Source organism: Salmo salar, chromosome 15 (assembly GCF_965601325.2).
Source record: "Salmo salar chromosome 15, fSalSal1, whole genome shotgun sequence".
Lineage (NCBI taxonomy): Eukaryota > Metazoa > Chordata > Actinopteri > Salmoniformes > Salmonidae > Salmo > Salmo salar.
The window spans coordinates 111,898,998-111,923,499 of NC_138305.1; the positions used below are offsets into that span (position 1 = coordinate 111,898,998).

The 24,502-nt window shown below is 47.0% G+C and overlaps 1 protein-coding gene across 1 annotated transcript; it reads left to right on the forward strand.

Moving 5' to 3' along the window:
• Window positions 1–16: 16 nt before the first annotated feature.
• aprin (Androgen-induced proliferation inhibitor) lies at window positions 17–21,168 on the forward strand (the record flags this gene model as incomplete). The annotated part of the gene is given in 6 exon segments (NM_001140418.1): window positions 17–24; window positions 26–144; window positions 7,832–7,888; window positions 8,023–8,098; window positions 11,136–11,283; window positions 19,929–21,168. Coding segments are annotated over 6 exon segments (831 nt in total), but the record flags the coding sequence as incomplete, so codon positions are not given.
• Window positions 21,169–24,502: the final 3,334 nt, after the last annotated feature.

The following is a 24,502-nucleotide window of genomic DNA, read 5'->3' on the forward strand; positions in this document are numbered from 1 at the left end:
TTGTTGTTGTTGTTGTGTGTATGCAGCTGCCAGTGTCAAGGAACATGCTGGATGTGTACAGCAGTGGAGGGATGGTTGCTCCTACCATCACTGTCTCTAACTCCTGTCCTGCTGACTTGCACACCATCAAGACTGAGTTAACCGGTACCGGTAAAGAGTTCCTCTCTCAGTCACTTTTATCCTTCAGTACCACCTCTCGCTCATATCTCTATCTTTCTCTTGTCTGCCTGGTCTCTAAATCACACTCAATCTCTAGCTGTTTCTTAACTGTCTCTCTCTCTCTCTCCCTGTCTCTCAACTTTCTGGCTGTCTCTCTCTTACTCTGTCTCTCTCTCTTACTGTCTATCTCTCTCTTACTCTGTCTCTTGCTCTGTTTCTGTCTTTCTGTATCTCTCTCCCTCCCCCATTTTGCTCTCTCGCTCTCATTCTCTCTCTCTCTCTCTCTCTCTCTCTCTCTCTCTTTTTCTCTCACTCATTCTCTCTTTAAAGTTCTTACTCAGCATTGCTCACCCAGACTTCCCCTGTCCAGTCAGTCAGTCACAACCAGAACCGTCAGTCCTCGTCTATATGCTTCTCAATATGAAGCTCTGGCTCAGCCTTAGAGCCATAGTCATGTTCCTCAATATGAAGCTCTGGCTCAGCCTTAGAGCCATAGTCATGTTCCTCAATATAAAGCTCTGGCTCAGCCTTAGAGCCATAGTCATGTTCCTCAATATAAAGCTCTGGCTCAGCCTTAGAGCCATAGTCATGTTCCTCAATATGAAGCTCTGGCTCAGCCTTAGAGCCATAGTCATGTTCCTCAATATGAAGCTCTGGCTCAGCCTTAGAGCCATAGTCATGTTCCTCAATATAAAGCTCTGGCTCAGCCTTAGAGCCATAGTCATGTTCCTCAATATGAAGCTCTGGCTCAGCCTTAGAGCCATAGTCATGTTCCTCAATATAAAGCTCTGGCTCAGCCTTAGAGCCATAGTCATGTTCCTCAATATAAAGCTCTGGCTCAGCCTTAGAGCCATAGTCATGTTCCTCAATATAAAGCTCTGGCTCAGCCTTAGAGCCATAGTCATGTTCCTCAATATGAAGCTCTGGCTCAGCCTTAGAGCCATAGTCATGTTCCTCAATATAAAGCTCTGTCTCAGCCTTAGAGCCATAGTCATGTTCCTCAATATAAAGCTCTGGCTCAGCCTTAGAGCCATAGTCATGTTCCTCAATATGAAGCTCTGGCTCAGCCTTAGAGCCATAGTCATGTTCCTCAATATAAAGCTCTGGCTCAGCCTTAGAGCCATAGTCATGTTCCTCAATATGAAGCTCTGGCTCAGCCTTAGAGCCATAGTCATGTTCCTCAATATAAAGCTCTGGCTCAGCCTTAGAGCCATAGTCATGTTCCTCAATATAAAGCTCTGGCTCAGCCTTAGAGCCATAGTCATGTTCCTCAATATAAAGCTCTGGCTCAGCCTTAGAGCCATAGTCATGTTCCTCAATATAAAGCTCTGGCTCAGCCTTAGAGCCATAGTCATGTTCCTCAATATAAAGCTCTGGCTCAGCCTTAGAGCCATAGTCATGTTCCTCAATATAAAGCTCTGGCTCAGCCTTAGAGCCATAGTCATGTTCCTCAATATAAAGCTCTGGCTCAGCCTTAGAGCCATAGTCATGTTCCTCAATATAAAGCTCTGGCTCAGCCTTAGAGCCATAGTCATGTTCCTCAATATAAAGCTCTGGCTCAGCCTTAGAGCCATAGTCATGTTCCTCAATATAAAGCTCTGGCTCAGCCTTAGAGCCATAGTCATGTTCCTCAATATAAAGCTCTGGCTCAGCCTTAGAGCCATAGTCATGTTCCTCAATATAAAGCTCTGGCTCAGCCTTAGAGCCATAGTCATGTTCCTCAATATAAAGCTCTGGCTCAGCCTTAGAGCCATAGTCATGTTCCTCAATATAAAGCTCTGGCTCAGCCTTAGAGCCATAGTCATGTTCCTCAATATAAAGCTCTGGCTCAGCCTTAGAGCCATAGTCATGTTCCTCAATATAAAGCTCTGGCTCAGCCTTAGAGCCATAGTCATGTTCCTCAATATAAAGCTCTGGCTCAGCCTTAGAGCCATAGTCATGTTCCTTAATATAAAGCTCTGGCTCAGCCTTAGAGCCATAGTCATGTTCCTCAATATAAAGCTCTGGCTCAGCCTTAGAGCCATAGTCATGTTCCTCAATATAAAGCTCTGGCTCAGCCTTAGAGCCATAGTCATGTTCCTCAATATGAAGCTCTGGCTCAGCCTTAGAGCCATAGTCATGTTCCTCAATATAAAGCTCTGGCTCAGCCTTAGAGCCATAGTCATGTTCCTCAATATAAAGCTCTGGCTCAGCCTTAGAGCCATAGTCATGTTCCTCAATATAAAGCTCTGGCTCAGCCTTAGAGCCATAGTCATGTTCCTCAATATAAAGCTCTGGCTCAGCCTTAGAGCCATAGTCATGTTCCTCAATATGAAGCTCTGGCTCAGCCTTAGAGCCATAGTCATGTTCCTCAATATAAAGCTCTGGCTCAGCCTTAGAGCCATAGTCATGTTCCTCAATATAAAGCTCTGGCTCAGCCTTAGAGCCATAGTCATGTTCCTCAATATAAAGCTCTGGCTCAGCCTTAGAGCCATAGTCATGTTCCTCAATATAAAGCTCTGGCTCAGCCTTAGAGCCATAGTCATGTTCCTCAATATAAAGCTCTGGCTCAGCCTTAGAGCCATAGTCATGTTCCTCAATATAAAGCTCTGGCTCAGCCTTAGAGCCATAGTCATGTTCCTCAATATGAAGCTCTGGCTCAGCCTTAGAGCCATAGTCATGTTCCTCAATATAAAGCTCTGGCTCAGCCTTAGAGCCATAGTCATGTTCCTCAATATGAAGCTCTGGCTCAGCCTTAGAGCCATAGTCATGTTCCTCAATATAAAGCTCTGGCTCAGCCTTAGAGCCATAGTCATGTTCCTCAATATAAAGCTCTGGCTCAGCCTTAGAGCCATAGTCATGTTCCTCAATATGAAGCTCTGGCTCAGCCTTCCGCTCAGTCATTCCCTCTTCCTAGTTAATCTCTGGTAATATAGACTGAGTGTACAAAACAATAGGAACGAACACCTGCTCTTTCCATAACATCAAATCAAGTTGTATTTATACAGCACATTTCAGACATGGAATGCTTTTCAGACAATGTGCTTTACAGGAAGAAAAAATAAATGAAAATGAAATATTTACTACACAACAAACCATAAGAGGATAAAAAAGGAAAACCAAAGTTAAAAAGGTGTGTTTTAAGATCTATTTTAAATATGTCCACAGTTTCATCCCCCTCTCAGGTTCTCTGGCAGACTATTCCAGAAGCTGGGGGGCATAGTAACTAAAGGCTGTCTCTCCATGCCTCTTGGTCCTGGGCTTTGGGATAGTTAAAAGGCTGCTCTCTCCATGCCTCTTGGTCCTGGGCTTTGGGATAGTTAAAAGGCTGCTCTCTCCATGCCTCTTGGTCCTAGGCTTTGGGATAGTTAAAAGGCTGCTCTCTCCATGCCTCTTGGTCCTGGGCTTTGGGATAGTTAAAAGGCTGTCTCTCCATGCCTCTTGGTCCTGGGCTGGGATAGTTACAAGGCTGCTCTCTCCATGCCTCTTGGTCCTGGGCTTTGGGATATTTAAAAGGCTGCTCTCTCCATGCCTCCTGGTCCTGGGCTTTGGGATAGTTAAAAGGCTGCTCTCTCCATGCCTCTTGGTCCTAGGCTGGGATAGTTAAAAGGCTGCTCTCTCCATGCCTCTTGGTCCTAGGCTTTGGGATAGTTAAAAGGCTGCTCTCTCCATGCCTCTTGGTCCTGGGCTGGGATAGTTAAAAGGCTGCTCTCTCCATGCCTCTTGGTCCTGGGCTTTGGGATAGTCATAAGGCTGCTCTCTCCATGCCTCTTGGTCCTGGGCTTTGGGATAGTTAAAAGGCTGCTCTCTCCATGCCTCTTGGTCCTGGGCTTTGGGATAGTTAAAAGGCTGCTCTCTCCATGCCTCTTGGTCCTGGGCTTTGGGATAGTTAAAAGGCTGCTCTCTCCATGCCTCTTGGTTCTAGGCTGGGATAGTTAAAAGGCTGCTCTCTCCATGCCTCTTGGTCCTAGGCTGGGATAGTCATAAGGCTGCTCTCTCCATGCCTCTTGGTCCTAGGCTTTGGGATAGTTAAAAGGCTGCTCTCTCCATGCCTCTTGGTCCTGGGCTTTGGGATAGTTAAAAGGCTGCTCTCTCCATGCCTCTTGGTCCTGAGCTTTGGGATAGTTAAAAGGCTGCTCTCTCCATGCCTCTTGGTCCTAGGCTGGGATAGTTAAAAGGCTGCTCTCTCCATGCCTCTTGGTCCTAGGCTGGGATAGTTAAAAGGCTGCTCTCTCCATGCCTCTTGGTCCTGGGCTTTGGGATAGTTAAAAGGCTGCTCTCTCCATGCCTCTTGGTCCTGGGCTGGGATAGTGAAAAGGCTGCTCTCTCCATGCCTCTTGGTCCTGGGCTTTGGGATAGTTAAAAGGCTGCTCTCTCCATGCCTCTTGGTCCTAGGCTGGGATAGTTAAAAGGCTGCTCTCTCCATGCCTCTTGGTCCTGGGCTTTGGGATAGTTAAAAGGCTGCTCTCTCCATGCCTCTTGGTCCTAGGCTGGGATAGTTAAAAGGCTGCTCTCTCCATGCCTCTTGGTCCTGAGCTTTGGGATAGTTAAAAGGCTGCTCTCTCCATGCCTCTTGGTCCTAGGCTGGGATAGTTAAAAGGCTGCTCTCTCCATGCCTCTTGGTCCTAGGCTGGGATAGTTAAAAGGCTGCTCTCTCCATGCCTCTTGGTCCTGGGCTTTGGGATAGTTAAAAGGCTGTCTCTCCATGCCTCTTGGTCCTGGGCTTTGGGATAGTTAAAAGGCTGCTCTCTCCATGCCTCTTGGTCCTAGGCTGGGATAGTTAAAAGGCTGCTCTCTCCATGCCTCTTGGTCCTAGGCTTTGGGATAGTTAAAAGGCTGCTCTCTCCATGCCTCTTGGTCCTAGGCTGGGATAGTTAAAAGGCTGCTCTCTCCATGCCTCTTGGTCCTAGGCTGGGATAGTTAAAAGGCTGCTCTCTCCATGCCTCTTGGTCCTGGGCTTTGGGATAGTTAAAAGGCTGTCTCTCCATGCCTCTTGGTCCTGGGCTTTGGGATAGTTAAAAGGCTGCTCTCTCCATGCCTCTTGGTCCTGGGCTTTGGGATAGTTAAAAGGCTGCTCTCTCCATGCCTCTTGGTCCTGGGCTGGGATAGTTAAAAGGCTGCTCTCTCCATGCCTCTTGGTCCTGGGCTTTGGGATAGTTAAAAGGCTGCTCTCTCCATGCCTCTTGGTCCTGGGCTTTGGGATAGTTAAAAGGCTGCTCTCTCCATGCCTCTTGGTCCTGGGCTTTGGGATAGTTAAAAGGCTGCTCTCTCCATGCCTCTTGGTCCTGGGCTTTGGGATAGTTAAAAGGCTGTCTCTCCATGCCTCTTGGTCCTGGGCTGGGATAGTTAAAAGGCTGCTCTCTCCATGCCTCTTGGTCCTGGGCTTTGGGATAGTTAAAAGGCTGCTCTCTCCATGCCTCTTGGTCCTGGGCTTTGGGATAGTTAAAAGGCTGTCTCTCCATGCCTCTTGGTCCTGGGCTGGGATAGTTAAAAGGCTGCTCTCTCCATGCCTCTTGGTCCTAGGCTTTGGGATAGTTAAAAGGCTGCTCTCTCCATGCCTCTTGGTCCTGGGCTTTGGGATAGTTAAAAGGCTGTCTCTCCATGCCTCTTGGTCCTGGGCTGGGATAGTTAAAAGGCTGTCTCTCCATGCCTCTTGGTCCTGGGCTTTGGGATAGTTAAAAGGCTGCTCTCTCCATGCCTCTTGGTCCTGGGCTGGGATAGTTAAAAGGCTGTCTCTCCATGCCTCTTGGTCCTGGGCTTTGGGATAGTTAAAAGGCTGCTCTCTCCATGCCTCTTGGTCCTGGGCTGGGATAGTTAAAAGGCTGCTCTCTCCATGCCTCTTGGTCCTAGGCTTTGGGATAGTTAAAAGGCTGTCTCTCCATGCCTCTTGGTCCTGGGCTTTGGGATAGTTAAAAGGCTGCTCTCTCCATGCCTCTTGGTCCTGGGCTTTGGGATAGTTAAAAGGCTGTCTCTCCATGCCTCTTGGTCCTAGGCTTTGGGATAGTTAAAAGGCTGCTCTCTCCATGCCTCTTGGTCCTAGGCTGGGATAGTTAAAAGGCTGCTCTCTCCATGCCTCTTGGTCCTAGGCTGGGATAGTTAAACGGCCAGAGGACCTGAGGGACCTACTGGGTACATAACTTAAAAAGCATGTCTGACATGTATTTGTGTGCGCAATCGATTATAAAAAAACAATAGAATAATCTTTAAAATTAATTCTAAAACTCATAGACAGCCAGTGCCGAGACCTTAAAACCCAGTGTTATGTGTTCTCTCCATCTGGTCTTGGTCAGTACCTGGTGCTGCAGCATTCTGTATGTTTTGCAGTTGACCAATGGCTTTCCTGGGTAGACCAGACAGGAGAGCATCATTACAGTAGTCAAGCCTGCTTGTTATAAAAATATGAGTCTCTCTGTATCAGCCTGAGAGAGAAACCTTGACAATGTTCCTCAGGTGGTAAAAAGCTATTTGTTGTCACATTCCTAATGTGTGATTTGAAATTGAGTTCAGAATCTAAAATAACACGTATGTTTTTTTTTACCTGGTGTTTTATCTTTATTGCCCATGAATTAAAATATGTGGCCAGATTCTCTCTCTCTCTCTCTGTGCTTTGCCTCCAACAATAAGTACCTCAGTGTTGTCTTCATTTAGCTGGAGGAAGTTGTGAGCCATCCGAGTATTTTAAATCTAAATCTATTTTAAGTCTAATAATTTATCCATGGAGCTAAAATACCTCTGGTGACACAGAAATGTGTCATTCCTGCTCCCGCTCCCCGTCTCTGGCTCTCGAGGGCGCCAGCGACCTTCATTACGCACGCCTGTCTCCATCCTTACGCGCATCAGCGCTTCATGGGACTCACCTGGACTCTTATTACCTTATTGATTGCCTCCCCTATATCTGTCACTTCCTCAGTTTCTTCCCCGTGTCTGCGTTAATGTCGTTATGTTTCCCTTGTCCAGACGCCGTTCTCGATTCGGTTCATGTCCGTTATTCATTAAAATGTTTACTCCCTGTACTTGCTTCCCGTCTCCCAGCGTCTGTCCTCACAGAAATGTAAAATTGTGTATCGCCTGCGTAGCAGTGAAAATCAATGCTGTGCTTTCTGATAACGTTACCAAAGGTTGCATTTGGAAAAGTATTCAGACTAGTTAACTTTTTCCACATTTTGTTCATTACTGCCTTATTTTAAAATTGATTCAATTAATGTTTTCCCTCATCAATCTACACACAATACCCCATAATGACAAAGTGATACCCCATAAATGTTTGCAAATGTATTAAAAAAAAAAAAAAAACGAATATGTTATTTACATAAGTATTCAGAGCTTTTGCTATGAGACTAGAAATTGAGCTCAGGTGCTTCCTGTCTCCATTGATCATCCTTGAGATGTTTGGGGAAGGGTACCCAGTCGATTAGATTCCTCGCTCATCCAAGGGGCGCTCCTTTTGGATGTGTGGCCTTTTTCCACTTTTTTCTGGCATAGACTGACCAGGTGAATCTGGGTGGGGGTGTTCCTAATGTTTTGTACACTCAGTATATGTACTGCAGCATCTGTTATGCGTCTTATGACTTGTAGTGTGTTTTGTACATTCTAAACATGCATAAAGTAATGAATGAATTATTTTTATATCTCTTTGTATTTATGCTTCAAGCTGTCTTCGTCCTTGACTGCTAATATTAAATATCTCTTCTAGTGGTGGAGGCTAAAGCTATGATGAAGGAACGACAGAAAAAGGACAATCATAACCAGAGTGAGTATAGATTAATACTTTACTGCCAATGGATACCATATTTTAAAAGTATATATATATATATATTTTTTTTACATCTAACATTTCGTCAGTAGCTTGGGTGATAATGTTGACCATGTTATGGTTCTTCCTAGTTGAGAGACGGAGGAGGTTCAACATCAACGATCGCATCAAGGAACTGGGAGCTCTCATCCCCAAATCTAGTGACCGGTGAGTTCCCACGGACAGAAATTAACCCTAACCCTCAGTTACCCTAACCCAAATGAAATGAACCCTAATCCTCAGTTACCCTAACCCAAATGAAATGAACCCTAACCCTCAGTTACCCTAACCCAAATGAAATGAACCCTAACCCTCAGTTACCCTAACCCAAATGAAATGAACCCTAACCCTCAGTTACCCTAACCCAAATGAAATGAACCCTAACCCTCAGTTACCCTAACCCAAATGAAATGAACCCTGACCCTCAGTTACCCTAATCCAAATGAAATGAACCCTAACCCTCAGTTACCCTAACCCAAATGAAATGAACCCTAACCCTCAGTTACCCTAAACCAAATGAAATGAACCCTGACCCTCAGTTACCCTAATCCAAATGAAATGAACCCTAACCCTCAGTTACCCTAACCCAAATGAAATGAACCCTAACCCTCAGTTACCCTAACCCAAATGAAATGAACCCTAACCCTCAGTTACCCTAACCCAAATGAAATGAACCCTAACCCTCAGTTACCCTAACCCAAATGAAATGAACCCTAACCCTCAGTTACCCTAACCCTAACCCAAATGAAATGAACCCTGACCCTCAGTTACCCTAACCCAAATGAAATGAACCCGAACCCTCAGTTACCCTAACCCAAATGAAATGAACCCTGACCCTCAGTTACCCTAACCCAAATGAAATGAACCCTAACCCTCAGTTACCCTAACCCAAATGAAATGAACCCTAACCCTCAGTTACCCTAACCCAAATGAAATGAACCCTAACCCTCAGTTACCCTAACCCAAATGAAATGAACCCTGACCCTCAGTTACCCTAATCCAAATGAAATGAACCCTAACCCTCAGTTACCCTAACCCAAATGAAATGAACCCTAACCCTCAGTTACCCTAACCCAAATGAAATGAACCCTAACCCTCAGTTACCCTAACCCAAATGAAATGAACCCTAACCCTCAGTTACCCTAACCCAAATGAAATGAACCCTAACCCTCAGTTACCCTAACCCAAATGAAATGAACCTGACCCTCAGTTACCCTAATCCAAATGAAATGAACCCTAACCCTCAGTTACCCTAACCCAAATGAAATGAACCCTAACCCTCAGTTACCCTAACCCAAATGAAATGAACCCTAACCCTCAGTTACCCTAACCCAAATGAAATGAACCCTAACCCTCAGTTACCCTAACCCAAATGAAATGAACCCTAACCCTCAGTTACCCTAACCCAAATGAAATGAACCCTAACCCTCAGTTACCCTAACCCAAATGAAATGAACCCTAACCCTCAGTTACCCTAACCCAAATGAAATGAACCCTGACCCTCAGTTACCCTAATCCAAATGAAATGAACCCTAACCCTCAGTTACCCTAACCCAAATGAAATGAACCCTAACCCTCAGTTACCCTAAACCAAATGAAATGAACCCTAACCCTCAGTTACCCTAACCCAAATGAAATGAACCCTAACCCTCAGTTACCCTAACCCAAATGAAATGAACCCTAACCCTCAGTTACCCTAACCCAAATGAAATGAACCCTAACCCTCAGTTACCCTAACCCAAATGAAATGAACCCTAACCCTCAGTTACCCTAACCCTAACCCAAATGAAATGAACCCTGACCCTCAGTTACCCTAACCCTAACCCAAATGAAATGAACCCTGACCCTCAGTTACCCTAACCCAAATGAAATGAACCCTGACCCTCAGTTACCCTAACCCAAATGAAATGAACCCTAACCCTCAGTTACCCTAACCCAAATGAAATGAACCCTAACCCTCAGTTACCCTAATCCAAATGAAATGAACCCTAACCCTCAGTTACCCTAACCCAAATGAAATGAACCCTAACCCTCAGTTACCCTAACCCAAATGAAATGAACCCTAACCCTCAGTTACCCTAACCCAAATGAAATGAACCCTAACCCTCAGTTACCCTAACCCAAATGAAATGAACCCTAACCCTCAGTTACCCTAACCCAAATGAAATGAACCCTAACCCTCAGTTACCCTAACCCAAATGAAATGAACCCTAACCCTCAGTTACCCTAACCCTAACCCAAATGAAATGAACCCTGACCCTCAGTTACCCTAACCCTAACCCAAATGAAATGAACCCTGACCCTCAGTTACCCTAACCCAAATGAAATGAACCCTAACCCTCAGTTACCCTAACCCAAATGAAATGAACCCTAACCCTCAGTTACCCTAACCCAAATGAAATGAACCCTAACCCTCAGTTACCCTAACCCAAATGAAATGAACCCTAACCCTCAGTTACCCTAATCCAAATGAAATGAACCCTAACCCTCAGTTACCCTAACCCAAATGAAATGAACCCTAACCCTCAGTTACCCTAATCCAAATGAAATGAACCCTAACCCTCAGTTACCCTAACCCAAATGAAATGAACCCTAACCCTCAGTTACCCTAACCCAAATGAAATGAACCCTAACCCAAATCTAGTGACCGGTCACCTTAAGGGAGAAATAAAAGTGTGTGGGCCGTATCACTAGTGTCCTGCCTAGCAGTAAAGAACGATGTTTGTACAAAATGGGAAGAAGGAGACTCGGCCTCTTAGGAACGGTTAAATATCAGTGCTTGTGTGAAATTATTTTTTGTCTAATGCAGCTCTATTGATCTTCTGGGAAGAATTAAACTTTTTTACCTTTATTTAACTAGGCAAGTCAGTTAAGAACAAATTCTTATTTTCAATGACGGCCTAGGAACAACTGCCTTGTTCAGGGGGCAGAATGACAGATCTTTACCTTGTCAGTTCAGGGATTCGATCTCCATTAAACCCTATGGACAGAAATGAACCCTGACCCTTACTTAGCCATACCCAAATCTAGTGACCTGTGAGTTCCTATGGATAGAAATTAATTAGAGCAGATAACACATTTGCCGTTCTCAAGTGCATGATTATTCAATCATGACAGACTGTAGATTGAATAACCTATATAGATTACCTATAGATGCTTAAACTGTTAAACTTTCTCCTCACTGACCCCCGTGCTACGGCGACAGGGAGACGCGTTGGAACAAGGGCACCATCCTGAAGGCGTCTGTGGACTACATCAGGAGGCTGCAGAAGGAGCAGCAGAGAGCCAAGGAGGTGCAGACCAGACAGAGGAAACTGGAGCACAGCAACCGCAGCCTGCTGCTACGCATACAGGTTAGGACAATACAGTCAAACAGGCAATCAGTATGCTGCCAGGAAGGCTGGTAGTCAATCAGTATGCTGCCAGGAAGGCTGGTAGTCAATCAGTCTGCTGCCAGGAAGGCTGGTAGTCAATCAGTCTGCTGCATGGAAGGCTGGTAGTCAATCAGTATGCTGCATGGAAGGCTGGTAGTCAATCAGTATGCTGCATGGAAGGCTGGTAGTCAATCAGTCTGCTGCATGGAAGGCTGGTAGTCAATCAGTATGCTGCATGGAAGGCTGGTAGTCAATCAGTATGCTGCATGGAAGGCTGGTAGTCAATCAGTCTGCTGCATGGAAGGCTGGTAGTCAATCAGTATGCTGCATGGAAGGCTGGTAGTCAATCAGTATGCTGCATGGAAGGCTGGTAGTCAATCAGTCTGCTGCCAGGAAGGCTGGTAGTCAGTCAGTATGCTGCCAGGAAGGCTGGTAGTCAATCAGTCTGCTGCCAGGAAGGCTGGTAGTCAATCAGTATGCTGCCAGGAAGGCTGGTAGTCAATCAGTATGCTGCCAGGAAGGCTGGTAGTCAATCAGTATGCTGCATGGAAGGCTGGTAGTCAATCAGTATGCTGCAATGAAGGCTGGTAGTCAATCAGTATGCTGCCAGGAAGGCTGGTAGTCAATCAGTATGCTGCAAGTTAGGCTGGTAGTCAATCAGTATGCTGCAAGTTAGGCTGGTAGTCAATCAGTCTGCTGCATGGAAGGCTGGTAGTCAATCAGTATGCTGCATGGAAGGCTGGTAGTCAATCAGTCTGCTGCCAGGAAGGCTGGTAGTCAATCAGTATGCTGCATGGAAGGCTGGTAGTCAATCAGTCTGCTGCCAGGAAGGCTGGTAGTCAATCAGTATGCTGCCAGGAAGGCTGGTAGTCAATCAGTCTGCTGCCAGGAAGGCTGGTAGTCAATCAGTATGCTGCATGGAAGGCTGGTAGTCAATCAGTATGCTGCATGGAAGGCTGGTAGTCAATCAGTATGCTGCATGGAAGGCTGGTAGTCAATCAGTATGCTGCCAGGAAGGCTGGTAGTCAATCAGTATGCTGCCAGGAAGGCTGGTAGTCAATCAGTATGCTGCCAGGAAGGCTGGTAGTCAATCTAATCAAATTTATTTATAAAGCCCTTCTTACATCAGCTGATATCTCAAAGTGCTGTACAGAAACCCAGCCTAAAACCCCCAAACAGCAAGCAATGCAGGTGTAGAAGCACGGTGGCTAGGAAAAACTCCCTAGAAAAGCCAAAACCTAGGAAGAAACCTAGAGAGGAACCAGGCTATGAGGGGTGGCCAGTCCTCTTCTGGCTGTGCCGGGTGGAGATTATAACAGAACATAGCTAAGATGTTCAAATGTTCATAGATTACCAGCAGGGTCAAATAATAATAATCATAGTCGTTGTCGAGGGTGCAACAGGTCAGCACCTCAGGAGTAAATGTCAGTTGGCTTTTCATAGCCGATCATTCAGAGTATCTCTACCGCTCCTGCTGTCTCTAGAGAGTTGAAAACAGCAGGTCTGGGACAGGTAGCACGTCCGGTGAACAGGTCAGGGTTCCATAGCCGCAGGCAGAACAGTTGAAACTGGAGCAGCAGCACGGCCAGGTGGACTGGGGACAGCAAGGAGTCATCAGGCCAGGTAGTCCTGAGGCATGGACCTAGGGCTCAGGTCCTCCGAGAGAGAGAAAGAAAGAAAGAAAGAAAGAAAGAAAGAAAGAAAGAAAGAAAGAAAGAAAGAAAGAAAGAAAGAAAGAAAGAAAGAAAGAAAGAAAGAAAGAAAGAAAGAAAGAAGTCAATCAGTCTGCTGCAAGTTAGGCTGGTAGTCAATCAGTCTGCTGCCAGGAAGGCTGGTAGTCAATCAGTCTGCTGCCAGGAAGGCTGGTAGTCAATCAGTCTGCTGCAAGTTAGGCTGGTAGTCAATCAGTATGCTGCCAGGAAGGCTGGTAGTCAATCAGTCTGCTGCCAGGAAGGCTGGTAGTCAATCAGTATGCTGCCAGGAAGGCTGGTAGTCAATCAGTATGCTGCCAGGAAGGCTGGTAGTCAATCAGTATGCCGCCAGGAAGGCTGGTAGTCAATCAGTATGCTGCCAGGAAGGCTGGAAGTCAATCAGTCTGCTGCCAGGAACGCTGGTAGTCAATCAGTATGCTGCCAGGAAGGCTGGAAGTCAATCAGTATGCTGCCAGGAAGGCTGGTAGTCAATCAGTATGCTGCATGGAAGGTTGGCAGTCAATCAGTATGCTGCCAGGAAGGCTGGAAGTCAATCAGTATGCTGCATGGAAGGTTGGCAGTCAATCAGTATGCTGCCAGGAAGGCTGGTAGTCAATCAGTATGCTGCCAGGAAGGCTGGAAGTCAATCAGTATGCTGCATGGAAGGCTGGTAGTCAATCAGTATGCTGCCAGGAAGGCTGGTAGTCAATCAGTCTGCTGCCAGGAAGGCTGGTAGTCAATCAGTATGCTGCCAGGAAGGCTGGAAGTCAATCAGTATGCTGCAAGTTAGGCTGGTAGTCAATCAGTATGCTGCAAGTTAGGCTGGTAGTCAATCAGTCTGCTGCCAGGAAGGCTGGTAGTCAATCAGTCTGCTGCAAGTTAGGCTGGTAGTCAATCAGTCTGCTGCCAGGAAGGCTGGTAGTCAATCAGTCTGCTGCAAGTTAGGCTGGTAGTCAATCAGTATGCTGCCAGGAAGGCTGGTAGTCAATCAGTCTGCTGCCAGGAAGGCTGGTAGTCAATCAGTATGCTGCCAGGAAGGCTGGTAGTCAATCAGTATGCTGCCAGGAAGGCTGGTAGTCAATCAGTATGCTGCCAGGAAGGCTGGTAGTCAATCAGTCTGCTGCCAGGAAGGCTGGAAGTCAATCAGTCTGCTGCCAGGAAGGCTGGTAGTCAATCAGTATGCTGCCAGGAAGGCTGGAAGTCAATCAGTATGCTGCCAGGAAGGCTGGAAGTCAATCAGTATGCTGCATGGAAGGTTGGCAGTCAATCAGTATGCTGCCAGGAAGGCTGGTAGTCAATCAGTATGCTGCCAGGAAGGCTGGAAGTCAATCAGTATGCTGCATGGAAGGCTGGTAGTCAATCAGTATGCTGCCAGGAAGGCTGGTAGTCAATCAGTCTGCTGCCAGGAAGGCTGGTAGTCAATCAGTATGCTGCCAGGAAGGCTGGAAGTCAATCAGTATGCTGCAAGTTAGGCTGGTAGTCAATCAGTATGCTGCCAGGAAGGCTGGTAGTCAATCAGTCTGCTGCATGGAAGGTTGGTAGTCAATCAGTATGCTGCCAGGAAGGCTGGTAGTCAATCAGTCTGCTGCCAGGAAGGCTGGTAGTCAATCAGTATGCTGCCAGGAAGGCTGGAAGTCAATCAGTATGCTGCCAGGAAGGCCTGAAGTCAATCAGTATGCTGCAAGTTAGGCTGGTAGTCAATCAGTATGCTGCCAGGAAGGCTGGTAGTCAATCAGTCTGCTGCATGGAAGGTTGGTAGTCAATCAGTATGCTGCCAGGAAGGCTGGTAGTCAATCAGTATGCTGCCAGGAAGGCTGGTAGTCAATCAGTCTGCTGCAAGTTAGGCTGGTAGTCAATCAGTATGCTGCCAGGAAGGCTGGTAGTCAATCAGTATGCTACCAGGAAGGCTGGTAGTCAATCAGTCTGCTGCCAGGAAGGCTGGTAGTCAATCAGTATGCTGCCAGGAAGGCTGGAAGTCAATCAGTATGCTGCCAGGAAGGCTGGAAGTCAATCAGTATGCTGCATGGAAGGTTGGCAGTCAATCAGTATGCTGCCAGGAAGGCTGGTAGTCAATCAGTATGCTGCCAGGAAGGCTGGAAGTCAATCAGTATGCTGCATGGAAGGCTGGTAATCAATCAGTATGCTGCCAGGAAGGCTGGTAGTCAATCAGTCTGCTGCCAGGAAGGCTGGTAGTCAATCAGTATGCTGCCAGGAAGGCTGGAAGTCAATCAGTATGCTGCAAGTTAGGTTGGTAGTCAATCAGTATGCTGCCAGGAAGGCTGGTAGTCAATCAGTCTGCTGCCAGGAAGGCTGGTAGTGAATCAGTATGCTGCCAGGAAGGCTGGTAGTCAATCAGTATGCTGCCAGGAAGGCTGGTAGTCAATCAGTCTGCTGCCAGGAAGGCTGGTAGTCAATCAGTATGCTGCCAGGAAGGCTGGAAGTCAATCAGTATGCTGCCAGGAAGGCTGGAAGTTAATCAGTATGCTGCATGGAAGGTTGGCAGTCAATCAGTATGCTGCCAGGAAGGCTGGTAGTCAATCAGTATGCTGCCAGGAAGGCTGGAAGTCAATCAGTATGCTGCATGGAAGGTTGGCAGTCAATCAGTATGCTGCCAGGAAGGCTGGTAGTCAATCAGTATGCTGCCAGGAAGGCTGGAAGTCAATCAGTATGCTGCATGGAAGGCTGGTAGTCAATCAGTATGCTGCCAGGAAGGCTGGTAGTCAATCAGTCTGCTGCCAGGAAGGCTGGTAGTCAATCAGTATGCTGCCAGGAAGGCTGGAAGTCAATCAGTATGCTGCAAGTTAGGCTGGTAGTCAATCAGTATGCTGCCAGGAAGGCTGGTAGTCAATCAGTCTGCTGCATGGAAGGTTGGTAGTCAATCAGTATGCTGCCAGGAAGGCTGGTAGTCAATCAGTATGCTGCCAGGAAGGCTGGTAGTCAATCAGTCTGCTGCAAGTTAGGCTGGTAGTCAATCAGTATGCTGCCAGGAAGGCTGGTAGTCAATCAGTATGCTACCAGGAAGGCTGGTAGTCAATCAGTCTGCTGCCAGGAAGGCTGGTAGTCAATCAGTATGCTGCCAGGAAGGCTGGAAGTCAATCAGTATGCTGCCAGGAAGGCTGGAAGTCAATCAGTATGCTGCATGGAAGGTTGGCAGTCAATCAGTATGCTGCCAGGAAGGCTGGTAGTCAATCAGTATGCTGCCAGGAAGGCTGGAAGTCAATCAGTATGCTGCATGGAAGGCTGGTAGTCAATCAGTATGCTGCCAGGAAGGCTGGTAGTCAATCAGTCTGCTGCCAGGAAGGCTGGTAGTCAATCAGTATGCTGCCATGAAGGCTGGAAGTCAATCAGTATGCTGCAAGTTAGGTTGGTAGTCAATCAGTATGCTGCCAGGAAGGCTGGTAGTCAATCAGTCTGCTGCCAGGAAGGCTGGTAGTGAATCAGTATGCTGCCAGGAAGGCTGGTAGTCAATCAGTATGCTGCCAGGAAGGCTGGTAGTCAATCAGTCTGCTGCCAGGAAGGCTGGTAGTCAATCAGTATGCTGCCAGGAAGGCTGGAAGTCAATCAGTATGCTGCCAGGAAGGCTGGAAGTCAATCAGTATGCTGCATGGAAGGTTGGCAGTCAATCAGTATGCTGCCAGGAAGGCTGGTAGTCAATCAGTATGCTGCCAGGAAGGCTGGAAGTCAATCAGTATGCTGCATGGAATGCTGGTAGTCAATCAGTATGCTGCCAGGAAGGCTGGTAGTCAATCAGTCTGCTGCCAGGAAGGCTGGTAGTCAATCAGTATGCTGCCAGGAAGGCTGGAAGTCAATCAGTATGCTGCAAGTTAGGCTGGTAGTCAATCAGTATGCTGCCAGGAAGGCTGGTAGTCAATCAGTCTGCTGCATGGAAGGTTGGTAGTCAATCAGTATGCTGCCAGGAAGGCTGGTAGTCAATCAGTATGCTGCCAGGAAGGCTGGTAGTCAATCAGTCTGCTGCAAGTTAGGCTGGTAGTCAATCAGTATGCTGCCAGGAAGGCTGGTAGTCAATCAGTCTGCTGCAAGTTAGGCTGGTAGTCAATCAGTATGCTGCCAGGAAGGCTGGTAGTGAATCAGTATGCTACCAGGAAGGCTGGAAGTCAATCAGTATGCTGCATGGAAGGTTGGCAGTCAATCAGTATGCTGCCAGGAAGGCTGGTAGTCAATCAGTATGCTGCCAGGAAGGCTGGAAGTCAATCAGTATGCTGCATGGAAGGCTGGTAGTCAATCAGTATGCTGCCAGGAAGGCTGGTAGTCAATCAGTATGCTGCCAGGAAGGCTGGTAGTCAATCAGTATGCTGCCAGGAAGGCTGGAAGTCAATCAGTATGCTTCAAGTTAGGCTAGTAGTCAATCAGTATGCTGCCAGGAAGGCTGGTAGTCAATCTGTCTGCTGCATGGAAGGTTGGTAGTCAATCAGTATGCTGCCAGGAAGGCTGGTAGTCAATCAGTATGCTGCCAGGAAGGCTGGTAGTCAATCAGTCTGCTGCAAGTTAGGCTGGTAGTCAATCAGTATGCTGCCAGGAAGGCTGGTAGTCAATCAGTATGCTACCAGGAAGGCTGGTAGTCAATCAGTCTGCTGCCAGGAAGGCTGGTAGTCAATCAGTATTTTGCCAGGAAGGCTGGAAGTCAATCAGTATGCTGCCAGGAAGGCTGGAAGTTAATCAGTATGCTGCATGGAAGGTTGGCAGTCAATCAGTATGCTGCCAGGAAGGCTGGTAGTCAATCAGTATGCTGCCAGGAAGGCTGGAAGTCAATCAGTATGCTGCATGGAAGGCTGGTAGTCAATCAGTATGCTGCCAGGAAGGCTGGTAGTCAATCAGTCTGCTGCCAGGAAGGCTGGTAGTCAATCAGTATGCTGCCAGGAAGGCTGGTAGTCAATCAGTATGCTGCCAGGAAGGCTGGTAGTCAATCAGTCTGCTGCCAGGAAGGCTGGTAGTCAATCAGTATGCTGCCAGGAAGGCTGGTAGTCAATCAGTATGCTGCCAGGAAGGCTGGTAGTCAATCAGTCTGCTGCCAGGAAGGCTGGTAGTCAATCAGTATGCTGCCAGGAAGGCTGGAAGTCAATCAGTATGCTGCCAGGAAGGCTGGAAGTCAATCAGTATGCTGCATGGAAGGTTGGCAGTCAATCAGTATGCTGCCAGGAAGGCTGGTAGTCAATCAGTATGCTGCCAGGAAGGCTGGAAGTCAATCAGTATGCTGCATGGAATGCTGGTAGTCAATCAGTATGCTGCCAGGAAGGCTGGTAGTCAATCAGTCTGCTGCCAGGAAGGCTGGTAGTCAATCAGTATGCTGCCAGGAAGGCTGGAAGTCAATCAGTATGCTGCAAGTTAGGCTGGTAGTCAATCAGTATGCTGCCAGGAAGGCTGGTAGTCAATCAGTCTGCTGCATGGAAGGTTGGTAGTCAATCAGTATGCTGCCAGGAAGGCTGGTAGTCAATCAGTATGCTGCCAGGAAGGCTGGTAGTCAATCAGTCTGCTGCAAGTTAGGCTGGTAGTCAATCAGTATGCTGCCAGGAAGGCTGGTAGTGAATCAGTATGCTACCAGGAAGGCTGGTAGTCAATCAGTATGCTGCCAGGAAGGCTGGAAGTCAATCAGTATGCTGCCAGGAAGGCTGGAAGTCAATCAGTATGCTGCCAGGAAGGCTGGAAGTCAATCAGTATGCTGCATGGAAGGCTAGTAGTCAATCAGTATGCTGCAAGGAAGGCTGGTAGTCAATCAGTATGCTGCCAGGAAGGCTGGAAGTCAATCAGTATGCTGCCAGGAAGGCTGGAAGTCAATCAGTATGCTGCATGGAAGGTTGGCAGTCAATCAGTATGCTGCCAGGAAGGCTGGTAGTCAATCAGTATGCTGCCAGGAAGGCTGGAAGTCAATCAGTATGCTGCATGGAAGGCTGGTAGTCAATCAGTATGCTGCCAGGAAGGCTGGTAGTCAATCAGTCTGCTGCCAGGAAGGCTGGTAGTCAATCAGTCTGCTGCCAGGAAGGCTGGAAGTCAATCAGTATGCTGCAAGTTAGGCTGGTAGTCAATCAGTATGCTGCCAGGAAGGCTGGTAGTCAATTAGTCTGCTGCATGGAAGGTTGGTAGTCAATCAGTATGCTGCCAGGAAGGCTGGTAGTCAATCAGTATGCTGCCAGGAAGGCTGGTAGTCAATCAGTCTGCTGCAAGTTAGGCTGGTAGTCAATCAGTATGCTGCCAGGAAGGCTGGTAGTCAATCAGTATGCTACCAGGAAGGCTGGTAGTCAATCAGTATGCTGCCAGGAAGGCTGGAAGTCAATCAGTATGCTGCCAGGAAGGCTGGAAGTCAATCAGTATGCTGCAAGTTAGGCTGGTAGTCAATCAGTATGCTGCCAGGAAGGCTGGTAGTCAATCAGTCTGCTGCATGGAAGGTTGGTAGTCAATCAGTATGCTGCCAGGAAGGCTGGAAGTCAATCAGTATGCTGCCAGGAAGGCTGGATGTCAATCAGTATGCTGCCAGGAAGGCTGGAAGTCAATCAGTATGCTGCATGGAAGGCTGGTAGTCAATCAGTATGCTGCAATGAAGGCTGGAAGTCAATCAGTATGCTGCATGGAAGGCTGGTAGTCAATCAGTATGCTGCAATGAAGGCTGGTAGTCAATCAGTATGCTGCAAGTTAGGCTGGTAGTTACTTGCCTGTGATATTAAAATGATGTTGTTTCTTTGGAAGTGGTAGAAGTAAATTGTCTCCGGCGAAATCAATAATGTGTGGCGTCCCCCATGGCAGTGTGCTAGGGCCTCTACTATTTTTACTGTACATTAATTAAGCATTAAGGCATGAGAATCTATGCATTATCATGAATAATGCACAGCAAAGGGCTGTTCTTAGGCATGGCGCAAATTGTTTTGAAAATGGTCTCATAAACTAAACTGAAGTGTCGACCGTTGTTGTTTCTCTCTACAGGAGCTAGAGATGCAGGCCTGCCTCCACGGCCTCTCCACCCCCGCCTCCTCCTCCCAGGGATCCTCCTCCTCACACCTCAGCCTATCACAATCCCTGGACCCCAGCACGGGCGACGCCCTCTCCAAGACCCTCCTCTCCCTGAGTGGTGGCCTAGGCCTTCAGGCCACCTCCCCCTCGGCCTCGCCGGTTGGCCTGATGAACATGGCTTCTCCTCTGAGCTTCTCTGAGCTGGACGACCCGTCGGCCGCAGCCTTCCACTCCTCCCTGCTACCAGACATGGGTCTTGGGGACATCTTGATGGACCATGGGGGGATAGGGATGTCCCCGGTGTGGGCCCGAGAGCCCCTGCTCTCCTCCTTCTCCCCAGGACCCTCCAAGACCTCCAGCCGCAGGAGCAGCTTCAGCATGGAGAAGGACTTGTGACTGGGCTGAGTCCAAAACCAACAACTCCTAGACCAGCGGTTCCCAAACTCGGGATCCCAAGGGGAGCACGTTTTTGGTTTGTGCCCTAACACTACACAGCTGATTCAAATTATCAAAGCGTTATGGTTAATTGATTATTTGAATCCATTGTGTAGTGCCAGGGCAAAAACCAAAACGTGCTCCCTTTAGGGTCCTGAGGACCCGAGTTTGCGAGACCCTTCCCTATACCCTGGCTCCTAGACCCTAGCTCCTAGTAATTGTTTAAGACACAAGGTTATTTGTAGATCAGTCAGTCTGCGATGTAGTTGATCTGGAGCACGACTTAAGGCCCTAAGCCCATCAGAGGACTGCAGACTGAGGTGGAGCCTCCACATACCATGCATGGCCCCGTCCATCAATCACAGAGTGGGGGTCAAATGTCTTAGTTTAGTCTAGGATTTGCAAAATTCCAGTCCCCAAGTTTTCCAGAAATCCTGGCAGTGAGGTTCCAGAAATCCTGGCAGTAAGGTTCCAGAAATCCTGGCAGTAAGGTTCCAGAAATCCTGGCAGGAATGTTCCAGAAATCCTGGCTGTAAGGTTAAAAAAAATGGATTGGGGTATTTTTCTCCAACCCTAGCAAACAAAAGCTGATTTAAACAAATTGTATTCTAAACTAAAGATAATGATTAGTTGATTTTTGGAGTCGGGTTAGAATTTTCCCATCCCTGGTCTATATATCATAGAAAAGGAAACAGGAGTTTGGGCATATTGTTTCAATGAAACTACAGATGGTGTGTTCAGAAAGCCACAACTATAGAATTAAAAACTTTTATTTGTATGTATGATGAGACCTGAGCATTTGTGTAACTCTGCAAAACAAAAAGGGATGGCATTATTCTGTGTTGAAACAGCAAGATTAACTGTCTGTGTATCCCAAATAGCACTCTAATTCCCTACATGGTGCACACCTGGCTACAACTGGAGTGCAGTATATAGGAAATAGGGTGCCGTTTGGGATACATCATAGTGCAGCACTTTTCAATGGTAGACATGTTGTATGGATGAGTTTTTGTGCATTGGTATGCTTTTAAAGAGTCCCACAGGAAAACCAGTCTGAGCAGCCAGCCATATAGTAGACTAAACAGTTACTGTGTTTGTAGAGCCACTGTTCTATTGTCTTCAACAACAAGACAGTTAAGAGTAGATTAACCCTGAACTTTATTACTTCCTGTTCCTGGCCTGGCTGGGGTCAATTCAGTTATGAGTGTTTATACGCCCCATGTAGGTACACTACCAGACAACAGTTTTAGAACACCTATTCATTCCAGGGTTTTTCTTAATTTAAAAAAAATATATTTTCTACATTATAGAATAATAATGAAGACATCAAAACTATGAAATAACACATATGGAATCATGTAGTAAACCAAAAAAAAACGTGTTAAACAAAATCAAAATATATTTTATATTTGAGATTCTTCAAAGTAGCCACCGTTTGCCTTTGACGGCGCTGCACACTGTTGGCATTCTCTCAACCAGCTCCATGAGGTAGTCACCTGGAATGTCCAAACGTTTGCCTTGATGACGGCGTTGCTGTGTCCAAACGTTTGACTGGTACCGTATACAGTATACATGAGACGTGACAACAAGGGAATAAGTGTCACGCTTGTCGTCGTAGAGAGAAAGGGACCAAAGCGCAGCGGGTTTCGTGCTCAACATATTTATTTATAAAATAATGCGAACACCACGGAAGAAAACAATAAACAAACTAACGACATGAAACAGTGAAAGCAGGCTCAACAAAAAAGCAGTGCTCTCAAACAACTACCCACGAAAAACAAAGACAAAACACACCCTACTATATAGGACTCCCAATCAAAGGCAACTCAACACACCTGCCTTCAATTGAGAGTCCAACCCCAATCAACTAGACATAGAAACATAGACCAGTGACAAACCCCATAAACATACATCAACTACCCTCTGCCACGTCCTGACCAAACTATAATAACCAAATATACTCTATACTGGTCAGGACGTGACAATAAGAGCCAGGTCTGTTATGTTGTGATTTTAAGGCTGACGTTCTATAGCCTGGTTCCAGGTCTGTTTTGTACTGTGTAAAGTAGCAAAACGGCACAAACCAATCTGGGACCAGGCTAGATGTTTTTAAATTTGATGTAAGGTATTAGTATTTATTAGCTAGTTTTCCTCGGGTCCACAGCTGTTATTTTCAGGGATGAGGTGATGGGATCGTTAAACTGCTAAGACGATGCAACTCACAATAACAAAGGGGTTTCTTTCAGCTAGGACGACTGGCTGCCATTCATATTATAACAGATACTTAACACTGGTTTCACCATGGGTTCAGGTTGGAATCCAGGCTAATGCTTACACTTACATTTACGTCATTTCGCAGACGCCCTTATCCAAAGCGACTTACAAATTGGAGGTTTGTTAGCACAGTGTCCAAGAAGGGCCAGATGTATACAGAATGGTGTCATCTGCGTAGAGGTGGATCAGAGAATCACCAGTAGCAAGAGCAACATCATTGATATATACAGAGAAAAGAGTCGGCCCGAGAATTGAACCTTGTGGCACCCCCATAGAGACTGCCAGAGGTCCGGACAACAGGCCCTCTGATTTGACACACTGAACTCTATCTGAGAAGTAGTTGGTGAACCAGGCGAGGCAGTCATTTGAGAAACCAAGGCTGTTGAGTCTGCCGATAAGAATGCGGTGATTGACAAGAGTCGAAAGCCTTGGCCAGGTCGATGAAAATGGCTGCACAGTACTGTCTTTTATCGATGGCGGTTATGATATCGTTTAGGACCTTGAGCGTGGCTGAGGTGCACCCATGACCAGCTCGGAAACCAGATTGCACAGCGGAGAAGGTATGGTGGGATTCGAAATGGTCGGTGATCTGTTTATTAACTTGTCTTTAGAAGATTTTAGAAAGGCAGGGCAGGATGGATATAGGTCTATAACAGTTTGGGTCGTGAGTGTCTCCCCCTTTGAAGAGGGGGATGACCGCAGCAGCTTTCCAATCTTTGGGGATCTGAGACGATACGAAAGAGAGGTTGAATAGGCTAGTAATAGGGGTTACAACATTTTTGGTGGATAACTTTAGAAAGAGAGGGTCCAGATTCTCTAGCCCAGCTGATTTGTAGGGATCCAGATTTTGCAGCTCTTTCAGAACATCAGCTGTCTGGATTTGGGTGAAGGAGAAGAGGGGGAGGGGGATTGGGACAGTTGCTGCAGGGGGTGCTGAGATGTTGGCCGGGGTAGTGGTAGCCAGGTGGAAAGCATGGCCAGCCGTAGAAAAATGCTTATTGAAATTATCGATTTATCGGTGGTGACAATGTTTCCTATCCTCAGTGCAATGGAAGGAGGGAGGAGGTGGGAGGAGGTGCTCTTATTCTCCATGGACTTTACAGTGTCCCAGAACCTTTTTTGGAATTAGTGCAACATGAAGCAAATTTCTGTTTGAAAAAGATAGCCTTTGCTTTCCTAACTGACTGTGTGTATTGGTTCCTGACTTCCCTGAAAAGTTGCATATCACGGGGGCTATTCGATGCTAATGCAGAACGGCACAGGATGTTTTTGTGCTGGTCAAGGGCAGACAGGTCTGGGGTGAACCATGGGCTATATCTGTTCTTAGTTCCAAATTTTTTGATTGAGGCATGCTTATTTAAGATGGTGAGGAAAGCACTTTTGAAGAGCAACCAGGCATCCTCTACTGACGGGATGAGGTCAATATCCTTCCAGGATACCCGGGCCACGTCGACTAGAAAGTCCTGCTCGCTGAAGTGTTTTAGGGAGCGTTTGACAGTGATGAGGGGTGGTCATTTGACCTCAGACCCATTACGGATGCAGGCAATGAGGCAGTGATCACTGAGATCCTGGTTGAAGACAGAAGAGGTGTATTTAGAGGGCAAGTTGGTCAGATGTACAGTCCCTGGTTCGAATCCAGGCTGTATCACATCTGGCCGTGATTGGGAGTCCCATAGGGCGGCGCACAATTGACCCAGCGTCGTCCGGGCTGTCATTGTAAATAAAAATTTGCTCTTAACTGACTTGCCTAGTTAAATAAAGGTTACACACACACACACCACACTGACCAAAAAGTTATTTTGTTGGCATTTACGTATGTCCCCATTACCAGTAAACCA